This window comes from Terrapene carolina, unplaced genomic scaffold (assembly GCF_002925995.2).
Source record: "Terrapene carolina triunguis isolate 2854851 unplaced genomic scaffold, T_m_triunguis-2.0 Scaffold30451, whole genome shotgun sequence".
Classification (NCBI taxonomy): Eukaryota; Metazoa; Chordata; order Testudines; family Emydidae; genus Terrapene; species Terrapene triunguis.
This window is the reverse complement of record NW_020694802.1, coordinates 1-12,464: the sequence shown is the minus strand read 5'-3', so window position 1 is coordinate 12,464 and position 12,464 is coordinate 1. Positions and strand designations below refer to the sequence as shown.

Sequence of the window (12,464 nt, the reverse complement as noted above, 5' to 3'; positions counted from 1 at the left end):
CGCCCCTCCTCTCCCTGCCCCTGCTCCGCCCCCTCCCCCAAGGCCCCGCCCTTGCTCCGCCTCTTCCTGCCCCTGCTCCGCCCCCTCCCCAAGGCCCCGCCCTTGCTCCGCCTCTGTCACTGCATTTTTAACGGGCACGTCGCTTCTCGGACGGGATTTCCTCCGAAGGGGGTTTATTTGACAAGCGACGTGCCCGTTAAAAATGCAGTGACAGAGGCGGAGCGAGGGCAGGGCCTTGGGGAAGGGGGCAGAGCAGGGTCAGTGGTTTGAGCCTGCCAAACCCAGTGTTGTGAGTTTAATCCTTGAGGGGGCCACTTAGGGATCTGGGGCAAAATCAGTACTTGGGCCTGCTAGTGAAGGCAGGGGGCTGGACTCGATGACCTCTCGTCCCTTCCAGCTCTATGAGATAGGTATATCCCCATATTTGTCAGTAAGGAAGAGCGAGCAGCCCCTGTGCAGCGCATCCCGACCTTTGCAGTTAGCCGGGTTCTCTGCTTTTGGGGTGCAGCCGTCCTCAGTAGAGGCCTCTCCAAAGGCAGGCTCTGCGGGCAGGTCTCCGGGCTCCCTCTGGTGGTAGGTACAAGCTGCCCTCTGCCAAGGCTGCAGCCAGCAAGACTCACTCCATGGGGCTCTGCTCTTGTGCCCCCAGCTTCCTTCTTCGTGGTGAGCCTCGGGGGGGCGGCCGTGGGGCTGCTCTTCGCCTTCCTGCTGGCGCTGATCACCAGGTTCACCAAGCGCGTGCGCATCATCGAGCCGCTCTTCGTCTTCCTGCTGGCGTACATGGCGTACCTCGCCGCTGAGATGGTCTCGCTCTCCTCCATCCTCGCGTGAGTACCGCGCGCTTGGCGCACGCAGCCCTCGCCAGGCTCTTCCCCGGGCGAGAGCCGGCCTCCCCTGGCCTGTGCGAGAGGGATGCTGGGCCCCGTGGGGTGGGCACGGCGCATCCTTATGGGAGCAGGTTCCCGCAGCCCCTGCCCTCCCCTTCACCTCGCTCCTCCATCCCCAGCCCCCTCCCCTTCACGTCATTCCTCCATCCCCCCGCAGCCCGCTCTATTCATGGTATTTCTCAGCTCTGACTCGTGGCCCCCTCCAAACCTTGGTGCACCTGAATCCCGACACTAAACCTCACCCTGTTCACAGTGCTCCTCAATCCCAACTTGCAGGTGCAGTTGTGCCAGGCGATGCACAGCCCCCAGCTGAGCCCCTTCCAGAGCCAGGCAGAGGTCCCTGCACAGCAGCTGTGGGGGGCTGGAGGAGCCCCAGTGCCATGGGTGGGGGAGGGGTCTCTGAGCACTGGGGCGGGATGGAGATTTTCGCAGCGGCGGAGTCAGTCCAGGGGCCCCAGTGACAAATGAGATTCTTGTGCTGGGAGGAGGGGGGAGGTTTTTGCAGTTTTATTTTAACACCATTGACAGACAAAGCCTGAGCCGCCTCCTGCCCCCCCACCCCGCTGCCCTGGCCCAGACCCCAGTGACCCTTCCTCCCTCGCCATGACCTGCAGCCTCTGAGCTCTCCGTCTAAGGTCTCGTGTGAAGAGCGGGGCAGAGTCTGAGCGCTGTGAATATCCTGGATCTCTGTTGATTGTTGGAGTGGGCCCAGCTCTCTGGAGCACTAAGGGTTAACTCCGTCCTGTGCCACCCGCTCAGCCAGGCCAGACAATGGCACTGACCCAGTCACCCAATAGACGGGTTAATTGCTTGTGAGGGGATCTCCAGGCGTCGCCCCCACCGAGCTGATCTCCGCCACTCCTCACTAGCTTTCCCACCCAAGGTGCTGACCGTCTCCAGGCCCTGGCTGCTCCGCTACCAGCGCTCAGCGCTCTCCCCCCGAGGCCCCGAACCTCGAAAACCTTGAGCTGAGCTTGCTCTAGTTCTGACACACCAACCAGCAGGAGCAAAGAAACTTCAGCCCCCTCCCATCACCACAAAACCTCCCGGCTCCCGCCAAGGAGGCCCACGAGATTGTAAATGGATCAGTCAGTGGCAAGGAAATAGTCACCCTGGTCGAATTCCAGATGGCACCTCTCCCCACACCCCAGCCTGTGCCGAAAGGGGCAGCAACAACTGCTTTGCGTGGGACCCCCCACCCCGTAGGGGGCCGTGGTTCAGTTCTTGCTGTCGGCCTGGCCTGAGACAGCGAGAGGAGATGGTGGGACTTCCAGGCTCCCTTTGCATTCAGTGTCTCCGCCTCACTCCCGGACCCCGCGTGCTCCATCTGAGACGCCCCGGCCCCGCTCGAGTCGCTGGGGCCCTTTCCTAGGAACTGAGCTGGGGGTGCCCGGCCCGTTCTCCCCAGGAGCTGCTGCTACACATGGGCTGCAAAGCCGGTGCCCTGGAGCCGGGCGTTGGATCGCATACGTCATTACTGTGATCTCCTGGTTGCCGGGTGGGTTCTGAGGCCAGACTGGTTTGATTTTGTAGGTTCAGCAGCTAGATTCCTGTCACTCGGGAAAGGGCCTTTCCCGGGGACTCGGCTGAAGGAGCAGAGATGGCAGCATTGGGACAAAGCTTCCCCCCCTCCCCCGCCCCATAGTGGCAGGCTCCCCCCTCCCCCTCTGGGAGCCTCTCAGCGCCTCCCCAGCGGGACAGAGGAGAGGCTGTGGGGGAGGGACGTCAGGGCAAGGGCAGACAGCCGGGGCCAGACGGGAGCTGCTGAGAGGTGCTGACGCTGTTCCTGTCTGCGGGTAAATTGCCCGGATGCTGCCCCGGGAAAGCTCCGTCCCTGGGCGGATTGACCCCCCGGCGGCGTTTCAACGAGCAGCCCAAGGCAGTGACTGGTGCATTGCAGAGACAGCTGGTGTCCGGGCTCGCTCGGAGACGTTCTGCGCCCGGATTGACCAGCTCAGACCAAATGGAACCTCCCTGGACCCAGAGACCTGCCTGTCGGAGGCACTGCCCGGGGTGCTGCCATCCGCGAGGGGCTCCGTGTACGGCGGTCTCTGCCCAGCCCATGTCAGGGAACATCCTGGAGCCAAGTGCCCCAGGGTCTGATCCAGCCACTTCCCTCTCGCTTTGTTCAGTCACTGGCCGTGAGCAGGAACTCCAGGGCCCAGGCCACACGTAGGGAGAACCACGTAAGGGCCCTGGCAGAGCCTGGAGAAAGCTGCGACTGAATGAGGAAGGGCCGTTTGTAGCTGCCACTGAAGAGTTGGCCCTTCGGGGGCTCGGAGGGGCTCTCCCTGGGGCAGGGCAGGAGAGGGCAGGCAGTGCTCCGGGGGAAGCAGAGGGGCTTTAGGAAGAAGCCAGTTCTGCCCAGCCTGGCTTTAGGGCCTGAGGCTGGAGCTCCAGCAGCTGGGGGCGGGCAGAGGGTGGTGGTGGGTGAGGCTGACTCTGTCCATTCTCAGAGCCCAGAGGGCAGAGCAGCCGCAGTAGCTGGCGCGCCTGGCGCACGGTATGTGGAGAACCACGGGCAGTTTGCGAACCCTGGTGTGCTGGTGGGCTCTGCTGTCCTTCTCTCTGGGTGTGGGCCTCTGAGCTCTGCACCGGGCGCCTGGTGAGTCGCTGACGCTGTCTGTGACACGCTGCAGGTGCTGTATGCCCTGTCTCTAGATCCCGTGGCCGGGCCTTTGTCTGCCGGGGCACGTGGGCAGCCACACGATGCCGGACAGCAGCACCTTGGAGCTGGACATGAGACAGGCGTGACTATCACATGGCACAGGGCTCTGCAGGATGCCACATGGGGCGGGAGCACCGCCCGAGCGACGTCTGGGGCCGCCCAGTGGGGAAGGGCTGGTTCCCCTGCTGCACACGCAGACTCGGCCCCTCTGGCTCAGCTGAGTGAGAGCAGCGGGCGGGGGACCCGGGAGAGGTGGGTCCCACTGTGGTGAGTGTCACGGAGTCCCGGGCGATGCTCTGGAACTGCTCCCCACAAAGCCAGTCAGGACTTTGGGGAGCTTCCTCTCCCTTGGAGCAGACTGTCTTCAGGGCAAGAAGCTCACACGGCTTCACCTCCTGGGTCTCTCCTTGGAGCATTCAGCATATGCCCCTCCGTGCGCTTCCCATAGTGAGTCCGCCCAGGCGGGGTCCTGGGGAAGCCAGAGGGTCCCGCACCCCCACTTCGCAGTCAGACGTGACTCTCAGCCAGCCAGTAAAACAGAGGTTTATTAGACGACAGGAACACGGTCTAAAACAGAGCTTGTAGGTCCAGCGAACAGGACCCCTCCGCCGGGTCCATTCTGGAGCCCAGCGAGCCAGACACCCCTGTCTGCCCTAACTCCTAGTCCCCAGCCAGCTCCCAACTGAAACCCCCTCCAGCCCCTCCTTTCTGGCCTTTGTCTCTTTCCCAGGCCAGGAGGTCACCTGATCTCTTTGTTCACCTTTAGTAATTCCCTTGCACGGGGGGGGGAAGGGCCCTGGCCATTTGTTGCTAGGATACAACATTTATGCACACTGGAGACTTAAGAAATGCATAGGGGAAACTGAGGCACCTACACAGTATTCAGAGGAAACATTAAGAACAGTCCCACTTCGTCACAGTGAGCATCCAGGGCCCCTGGCACTCGCCGGCCAGTGCAAAGGGAGTGGGGAGGGGGCAGCTGTGTCCAGGGGCAGCATGGCCCTGCCCGTGTCTATCCCGAGCTCTTGCCGTCCTCTAGGGTCACCTTCTGTGGGATCTGCTGTAAGAAATATGTGGAAGCCAACATCTCCCGGAAATCCCGCACCACTGTCAAGTACACCATGAAAACGCTGGCCAGCAGCTCCGAGACCGTCATCTTCATGTTCCTGGGCATCTCCGCCGTGGACACCTCCAAGTGGGCGTGGGACACGGCGCTGGTGCTGGGCACCCTGCTCTTCATCCTGCTCTTCCGGGCCGTGGGTCAGTCGCTCTCCTGTCCTGTGCTGTCTGCAGCTCTCAGCCCCTGGCTGGGGGCTGTCAGGTCCCCGGGATGTGGGGCAATCTGCCAGGGATAGGACCGGGGGGCGCTTGCAGAGGGTTTGTAAGAGCCCTGGCCCCGGCTGCATCCTGCAGAGCACGCACCCGGGCCAGGCCCTCATCCGCATCCCTCCCCTTCGCCCCTAGGTGTCATCCTCCAGACCTGGGTGCTCAACCGCTTCCGCCTCACGCCGCTGGACCGCATCGACCAGGTGGTGATGTCGTACGGGGGCCTGCGGGGGGCCGTCGCCTTTGCCCTGGTCATCCTGCTGGACGGAGACAAAGTGCGAGCCAAGGACTACTTCGTGGCAACGACCATCGTGGTGGTCTTCTTCACCGTCCTCGTGCAGGTCAGCAAGGCAGGGCCCGGCCGTCCCCAACCACACCAGACCTCCAGGGTGGCTCTGTGCCGGAGAGCAGGGCTAGCTGTGGTGCTCCTGCCCGGCTGCAGGGGGCTGGCATCGGAGGCAGCTCATGGGGAGGTACGAGGCTGGGGTGGAGGAGGCTGGAGGTCGCACTCCAGGACTCCGAGGACCGGAGCAGGGGGCTGCTGGGATATGGGCAGACAGCCCTGCCCCCTCTGGGGCATCGCAGGGCCCAGAGCAGTTCTCTGAGTGGGGCAGCTGCTTCTCCCTCTTAGACAAAACATGCCTTAGAGAGACGGGGCTGGGAGCTCCCCTCCCGCCTGCTCTGCCTGGCACCAGCCGGCTCCTCTCGCTGGTCCCGGCACGCAGGCTGGGCACACGCACTAGCCCTGGGGCGCAGAGCCAGGGGGCAGCAGGAGAGGGAGCAAAAGGCATTCGGCTGCTAAAGGGGGAGCTGGCTGGCTGGCGCCTGCCCCCCCCCCCCCCGTGTTTCCCCCCTCGCTCTGCTCCTGAGGCCTGGCACTTACACCCAGTTCAGCCTAAGGAGAAGCTGCTCCAAGGTTGCCAGGCAGGGTTGCCAATGGGGGACTGTTTTCTTAGCCCCCCCGCCGCCCCTCCCCCCCAGTATTAGCAGCAGGACTCCCTACATTCGCCAGGGGGATTTCTTGCTGCTGGGGACGTTGGCAGAGACTGCGAGGGGGGAGGCTACCCCCTGGAAGTGCTGACCCCCCCCGCCAGACAGAGCCCCTTCCTGCCCCTGCCCCTTCAGGGCAGCTCCGGGCCACACGGCCCTGCCAGGCAGAGCCTGCAGAGAGCTGGGGGCAGGAGGGGAGTGGAGAGCTGCACCTGTGAGTCCCGGCCCCCCTGCTGGCCAGGGCCCCGTCTGCTTTCCCTGCGCAGGCTCTGGTCCGTGCAGCGCAGGGCGAGGCCCCGGGGCCCCGCCGTCCGCCCAGACGGTCGGTGGGCAGCAGTGCTCACGGTGCCAGCGGTGCCTCCCCTTGTGCTGCTCGTGAGTACTAGTGAGCGGCCCTCATTCTCCGGCTGTGGGTGGGTCTGCTCAGGCCTGGGCCTTGGAGTCGGGTGTCAGACCCTGCAGCACAGGCGGGTGCCGCCGGCACACGCGTGTGAGGTTGTTTGGGTTAGTTGTGAGCAGGCCAGACCAGAGCCCATCCGCCTGCACGTGCAGACACAGCAACATGGGCCCTGGGCTTCTCCCCCACTGTCCCCAGGCAGAGACTCAGGCGTGGCCACTAGGTGGCACTGTGACCTCGCGAAAATGCTGGCGAGGCGAAGTCCCTGGCCAGGCCGTGTGTATGCCCTGCCCTGGGCTGCTCTCTGCCCGCCGGATGTGCCAGGCCGGGTGTGCCCTGCCTTGGGCTGCTCTGTGCCCCTCCCCGGCCGTGCCAGGCCAGGTGTGCCCTGACCTGCGCTGCTCTGTGCCCGCCCCGGGTGTGCCAGGCCAGGTGTGTGCTGCTCTGTGCCCCCCCCCAGCGGTGCCAGGCTGGGTGTGCCCTGCCCTGGGCTGCCCTGTGCCCCCCCCCAGCGGTGCCAGGCCGGGTGTGAGCCCTACAGTCTCCTGAACGCCGCACGGGGGCAGCCCACCTGCTCCCCCTCCAGTTAAAGGCAGCGCCTGCCCCCAGGGATCCCGTCTCTTGAGGAGACTGGGCACGCGGCAGGCAGAAGAAACTCTGTGCTAGGCAAGAAGTAGATGGGATGAAACAGCCTTTGTGGGTGTAGCCTCCCCCTTGCTGCCTTGGCTCCCCACCGTGTCACACACAGGGAACAGGGGCAAGGGCATTGGACCGGCATGGCCGCAAATCCCTAACTGAGCTAAACGCTTCCCCACAGTGCACCATTGGCCTGTGGAACTCACTGCCACAGGAAGTTGCTAAGCCCAAGATCTTAGCAGGCTCCACAGGGAGACTGGCCCTTCATATGGATAATGAGACGGGCCTGTTAGAACAGTCACCAAAGAGCCTTGGAAGGCAGGTAAATCCTCCAGCTTCAGGGCTCTCCCCCGCGGGCCCTGGGGCTTGGAGGAGCCCCCGGGCTGTCAGCTCTGCAAAGAAGCTGCTGCCTCAGCCCAGGCAGGAAGGGACCCGGGAGCAGCCTCTCTTCTGCCCCAGAACCGCAGCGGTTGTTGCCTCTTGAGTTTGCCATGTCCTCCAGGCAGGGCCCTAGCTGTCCCCGTCATGTGTGAGCCTGAGGGGCTGGCACTGCGGAGACTCAAGGACCAAGGAGCTCACAGAAGAGGCTGTTGTGAGCTGCTGTGTTCAGTGCTGGGGTCCGCAAGGCTGTGTCCCTCCCCTGAGCCAGGCGCATGGTCCGACTGGGGTGACTCCCACCCCTCGACAGGTGCTGAGGCATCTCTGGAAATCTGGCAAGTTTCTGAGGCTGGAGGTCTTTACTCTGCCAGTCCTTGGCGGCCAGTCCCTCTGGGAGACGGGAGCCCCCTGCTGCATTCTGCTTCTGGACACGGGCATGGGGCACCGGTGCTCTCCAGCATGCAATACAACAGATGCTGCAGAACCAGCCGCCTCAGGGCAGGATGGAGCCTCCCGCCCCCTGGAGGAAGGCAGAGGGGAAGCCCTCTGGTGCTGAATTCATAGGCTGCATCCTAAGTGTTGTCTGAGCTTAGACCCCACAGTGCCAGGTGCTGTACATCTTCAGCCACAGGTTGTCCTAGCCGTGACAATAGAGATGGTGTACGGGTAGCGTTCAGTGAGGCACGTTCTCACTCGCTCTCGTGAAACACGAGTACGGAACTCCGACAGCCCCGCCCCAAAGCCAGCAACCGAGCCTGGCTGGCGAGACTTGTGTGCTTTGTAAACCCGCGCTGCTCACTGCCGCGGTTCTGTGATTCCTGCGGAGACCGGTCCCCATCGCCTTGACGTCAGTGGGTCAAGCCCACCCCGGTGTGACTCCGCTGCCTTTGCTGGAATTGCCCCAGGGGTGGATTTAGCCCCAGCATGTGTTGTTCCATAATGTCTAGCCATGCGGGGGTTTCCCCTTCCCTTGCCTCGAGCATTGTGCCCTGGTCTCTGCTTCCTCTGCACTTCTCCGGGATTTTGAATGACTGGGTGGTTCACCGCGCCGGCTGGTAGCTAACCGCCTGGCTGGGGGCTGCCGGTCCCAAGCGTCCCCTCCCCTGCTCTGCTCCGGCAGCCGCTCTAACAAGGGCTTCGTCCCTGCCCGAGAAACCAGGCATCTGTCAGCTTTGCTTATAGCAGGCAGCTTCTGAAGGAGCTCAGCACATCAGCCCATACTGAGGTCTCTGCCCCGCCATACGGCCCAATTCGCCTCTCCCTGCCCCCAGTGTCACTTGGATGGCACCGGAGCCACTTCTGATTGACACCGGCATGCGAGAGGCATCGAGGCCCTGGTACGCTGTAGGCACGTGTCTCCTGGTGCCAAGGCCTTGGGGCAGCACCTCCTTTCTTGTGCTGCATCTTGGCCCAGCAGCCGCGTCTGCCTGTGTACTTGGGCGGATGGCTCGGCGGGCTCCCCCAGGGAAGCGCTCAGAGGAGGGGAGAGTGGAGTGGCAAAGGCCCAAGGTAGATGCCGCCCAGGCTGAGGGGAATTGGGGCTGGCTCGGTGCCCACGGAGCCTTGCTCTGCCGTTTCAGGGTCTGACCATCAAGCCGCTGGTGAAGTGGCTGAAGGTGAAGCGGAGCGACCATCACAAGCCGACGCTGAACGAGGAACTGCACGAGCATGTAGGTAGTGGGGCCAAGCCGGGACGGCCGGCATCTCCCCAGCCCTGCGTGCCACGGGCCCTGCCCCAGCTCTCCTTTTGGCAGGGGCAATTTCCAGCAGGGATGGGGCGCCAGTTCGGACCCCCCCAGCACTCACTCACTGTGTTTTCTCTTTCCAAGGCCTTTGACCACATTCTGGCAGCGGTGGAGGATGTGGTCGGTCACCATGGTTACCGTTACTGGCGAGACAGGTGAGTGCCCACGTGTGCTGGAGGCCTCTGCCCCCCCTCGCCCGCTCCTGCCCCCCCCCCCCCCCCGCCACGGCTGCCTCCCCCGTCGCGCTCTGGCCCTGTGTGTTCCCTGGGCCCATGCACATAGCAACGTGCCAGTTGTGGGGCACTGAGTGGGGACCCCTCGCTCTGCAGGCTTGAGAGGGGCAACGTGAGGCTGGTGGGAGGCAGGCCGGCCCAGTGCTGCTCTCTGCCCCAGGGCCCCGCCACGGCCCTGCTCCCTGGGACTGAGGGGAACAGTGCAGCCCAGCAGGTCTCGGGCCTTCCGGTCCCTGTGATCGCATCCCGAGAGCCAACAGCGCCTGCCCGGGGGGCTCGCCTCCTCCCACCCCGGCCCCCTCATGTGGCATGTCACCCTGACCCCGAACTGCCTCTCTGCCCACCCCGCCCTAGCCCCGACCTCTTCATCACTCTGCCCACCCCCACACCAACCTCCTCCTCTCCCCACACAACCGTGACACCCTCATCCCCCCCAACCACCCCCACCCCAACGCCTGCCAACCTCAACTCCCCACCCCCATCCCGACACCCTCATCGCCCCGACCACCCCACCCCTGCTCCAACCTCTGACACCCTCATCGCCCCACCCATCCCCACCCCAACACCGACCCCCTCATCTGCCCATCCGCTCTGAACCTGACCCCGAACTGCCTCTCTACCCACCCTGCCCTAGTCCCGACCTCTTCATCACCCCAGCTCCAACCACCTTCTCTCCCCGCCCCAACTCCCAACTTCCTCATCTCTCCACCCACCGTGGTCCCAGCCTCAACCCTGCCCCCCCAACCCCGACACCCGCCCATACCTCCCGGCTTCTTGCACTGTGACCTTGGGGCCAGGAAGATGCAAGATGGGCTTGCTCAGCACACTTTTAAATCCATGGTGCCCTCCTCTCTCAGCCCCTGCTCAGCGCCAGGCCCGGCCGGTGGGAAGGGCCAGTTGTGATGGGTTCAGTCACAGAGACCCCCCTTGGGACTGTCACCTGATGTGCTGAAAGTGCCTCTGAGCCCGTTTTCCCTGCCAGCTTGGGACTCCAGAGCCCTGCCTTGTTAAACCAGACACGCTAGCCGGCTGCAGCACAGACCCAGCGTCAGGTCTACGCCCCCAAAGCTTCAGGCTTTAACCAAAAACTGCTCAGCAGGTCACCTGTCTCCAGCACCCAGACACCCAGCTCCCAATGGGATCCAAACCCCAAATAAATCCGTTTTACTCTGTATAAAGCATATACAGGGTAAACTCATACATTGTTCGTTCTCTATAACCCTGATAGAGAGAGATGCACAGCTGTTTGCTCCCCCAGGTATTAATCACTTACTCTGGGTTTACTAATAAACAAAAGTGATTTTATGAAGTATAAAAAGTAGGATTTAAACGGTTCCAAGTAATATCAGACAGAACAAAGTAAATTACCAAGCAAAATAAAACAAAACACGGAAGTCTAAGCCTAATACATTAAGAAACTGATTACGGGTAATATCTCTCCCTCAGAGATGTTCCAATAAGCTTCTTTCACAGACTAGATTCCTTCCTAGTCTGGGCCCAATCCTTTCCCCGGTACAGTCCTTGTTAGTTCCAGCAGGCATCTTAGGTGGAAACTAGGGGTTTTCTCATGACTGGAACCCCCTTGTCCTGCTCCACCCCCTTTTATAGCTTTGACACAAGGCGGGAATCCTTTGTCTCTCTGGGTCCCCACCCCCCTTCTAAATGGAAAAGCACCAGGTTTAAGACGGATTCCAGTGTCAGGTGACATGGTCACATGTCACTGTAAGACCCCATTTTTCATTACCCACAGGCTGGCCCACAGGTACAGACAGGTGTGCAGGTAAACAGCCACTTACAGTCACTCGTCCTAGTCAATGGGAGCCATCAAGAGTCTAAACCACCATTAATGGCCCACGCTTTGCATCATTACAATAGGCCCTCAGAGTTCTATTTCATATTTCTAGTTTCAGATACACGAGTGGTACATTTATACAAATAGGATGACCACATTCAGTAGATTATAAACTTTGTAATGATACCTTACAAGAGACCTTTGGCATGAAGCATATTCCAGTTACATCCTAGTCACACTTCTAAACATATTTTTAGAAAGCGTATGGCGTGCACCCTCATGCCAGTCTTGGGCCTCTGCCATGCTCTGTGAGAGTCCACGATGTGCCGTGGCGCTTGGGCACGGGGAGAGACCACGAGGCTCCATGGCAGGTGGAGTCCAGCCAGGCACGAGCCCCCTGGATGACGTGGGGCACGAGGGTTCTGGAGCTACAGCTCCCATGAGGCACCACAGCCCTGAGTCCATTTCCTGATTGGGGGGGGTTCCAGGTCGGGAGAGCCTGCCCTGCCCCACTCGCCCACCCGCCGCAGTCCCTGCGGGGTCCCCTCCTGCCGCCCGCCCCCCCCCCCAGGATGCTCTCTCTGCCCTCCCGCCCCTCGGCCCCCTGGCTGCCATATGGAGCCGTGGTTCTCTCAGCACAGTGGGGCCGCTCCTGGCCAGCTTCGTGCGCTAGTGGCCAGATCTTCCTCCCCCAGCGGCTGCATAGCTGCTTCCTCGTGCCAGCGACTGCCGGGGCTGCCCTCGCCCCACCCCCATGGAATAGTCTCGCCCCCACGCCACTGGGAATCGCCGCTCGATTGCTGCTGGACCTGTCTCCAGGGAATGTGGCAGAACGTTAGAGGAGACGCCTTGTTAACCTGCCCCTTCGGCTGGGATCCCAGGTGCGCCGGGGCGAGGGGGCTGCCGTCCTGCACACGGGAGCTCACCACCTCTTCCTCCCTCTTGTGCCAGATGGGAGCAGTTCGACAAGAGGTACCTGAGCCAGCTCCTGATGCGGAAATCGGCCTATCGGCTCAAAGACGAAATCTGGGATGTTTACTGCAAGCTGAATATCCGCGATGCCATCAGCTTTGTGGATCAGGTACCGGCGCAGCCCCCAGCAGCTACCGCACGCCCTGCCTGGCGGCAGCTAGATCGCCGCTCCGCTGGGGAACGGCGGGGCCTGACCCCTGCAGCTCTCCTGGATGAACCGACCCTGCTGGGGGCACTTCCCCACCAGCACAGGGACCAGCTCTGCCCCGGCTCCCAGGCCAGCCAGTCCTCCCGTGCTGGCAGCCCACCCCCGCCAGGGCCGTGGCAGTCACAGCTTGTCGGGCCAGAGCAGGTCCCCTAGGGACAGCTGGGAGCCCCTGCGAGCCTGGGGCCAGGGGTAGAAAGCGGGGCCAGTGGGACTCCCCGAGTGCTGCCCCCCC

At 62.7% G+C, this 12,464-nt stretch overlaps 1 protein-coding gene across 1 annotated transcript; it reads left to right on the top strand.

Annotated features, from left to right (window-relative positions):
* Positions 1-668: 668 nt before the first annotated feature.
* LOC113409172 (sodium/hydrogen exchanger 5-like) lies at positions 669-12,133 on the top strand (the record flags this gene model as incomplete). The annotated part of the gene is made up of 6 exons (XM_026662806.2): positions 669-827; positions 4,595-4,815; positions 5,020-5,222; positions 8,863-8,952; positions 9,112-9,182; positions 12,004-12,133. Coding segments are annotated over exons 1-6 (762 nt in total), but the record flags the coding sequence as incomplete, so codon positions are not given.
* Positions 12,134-12,464: the final 331 nt, after the last annotated feature.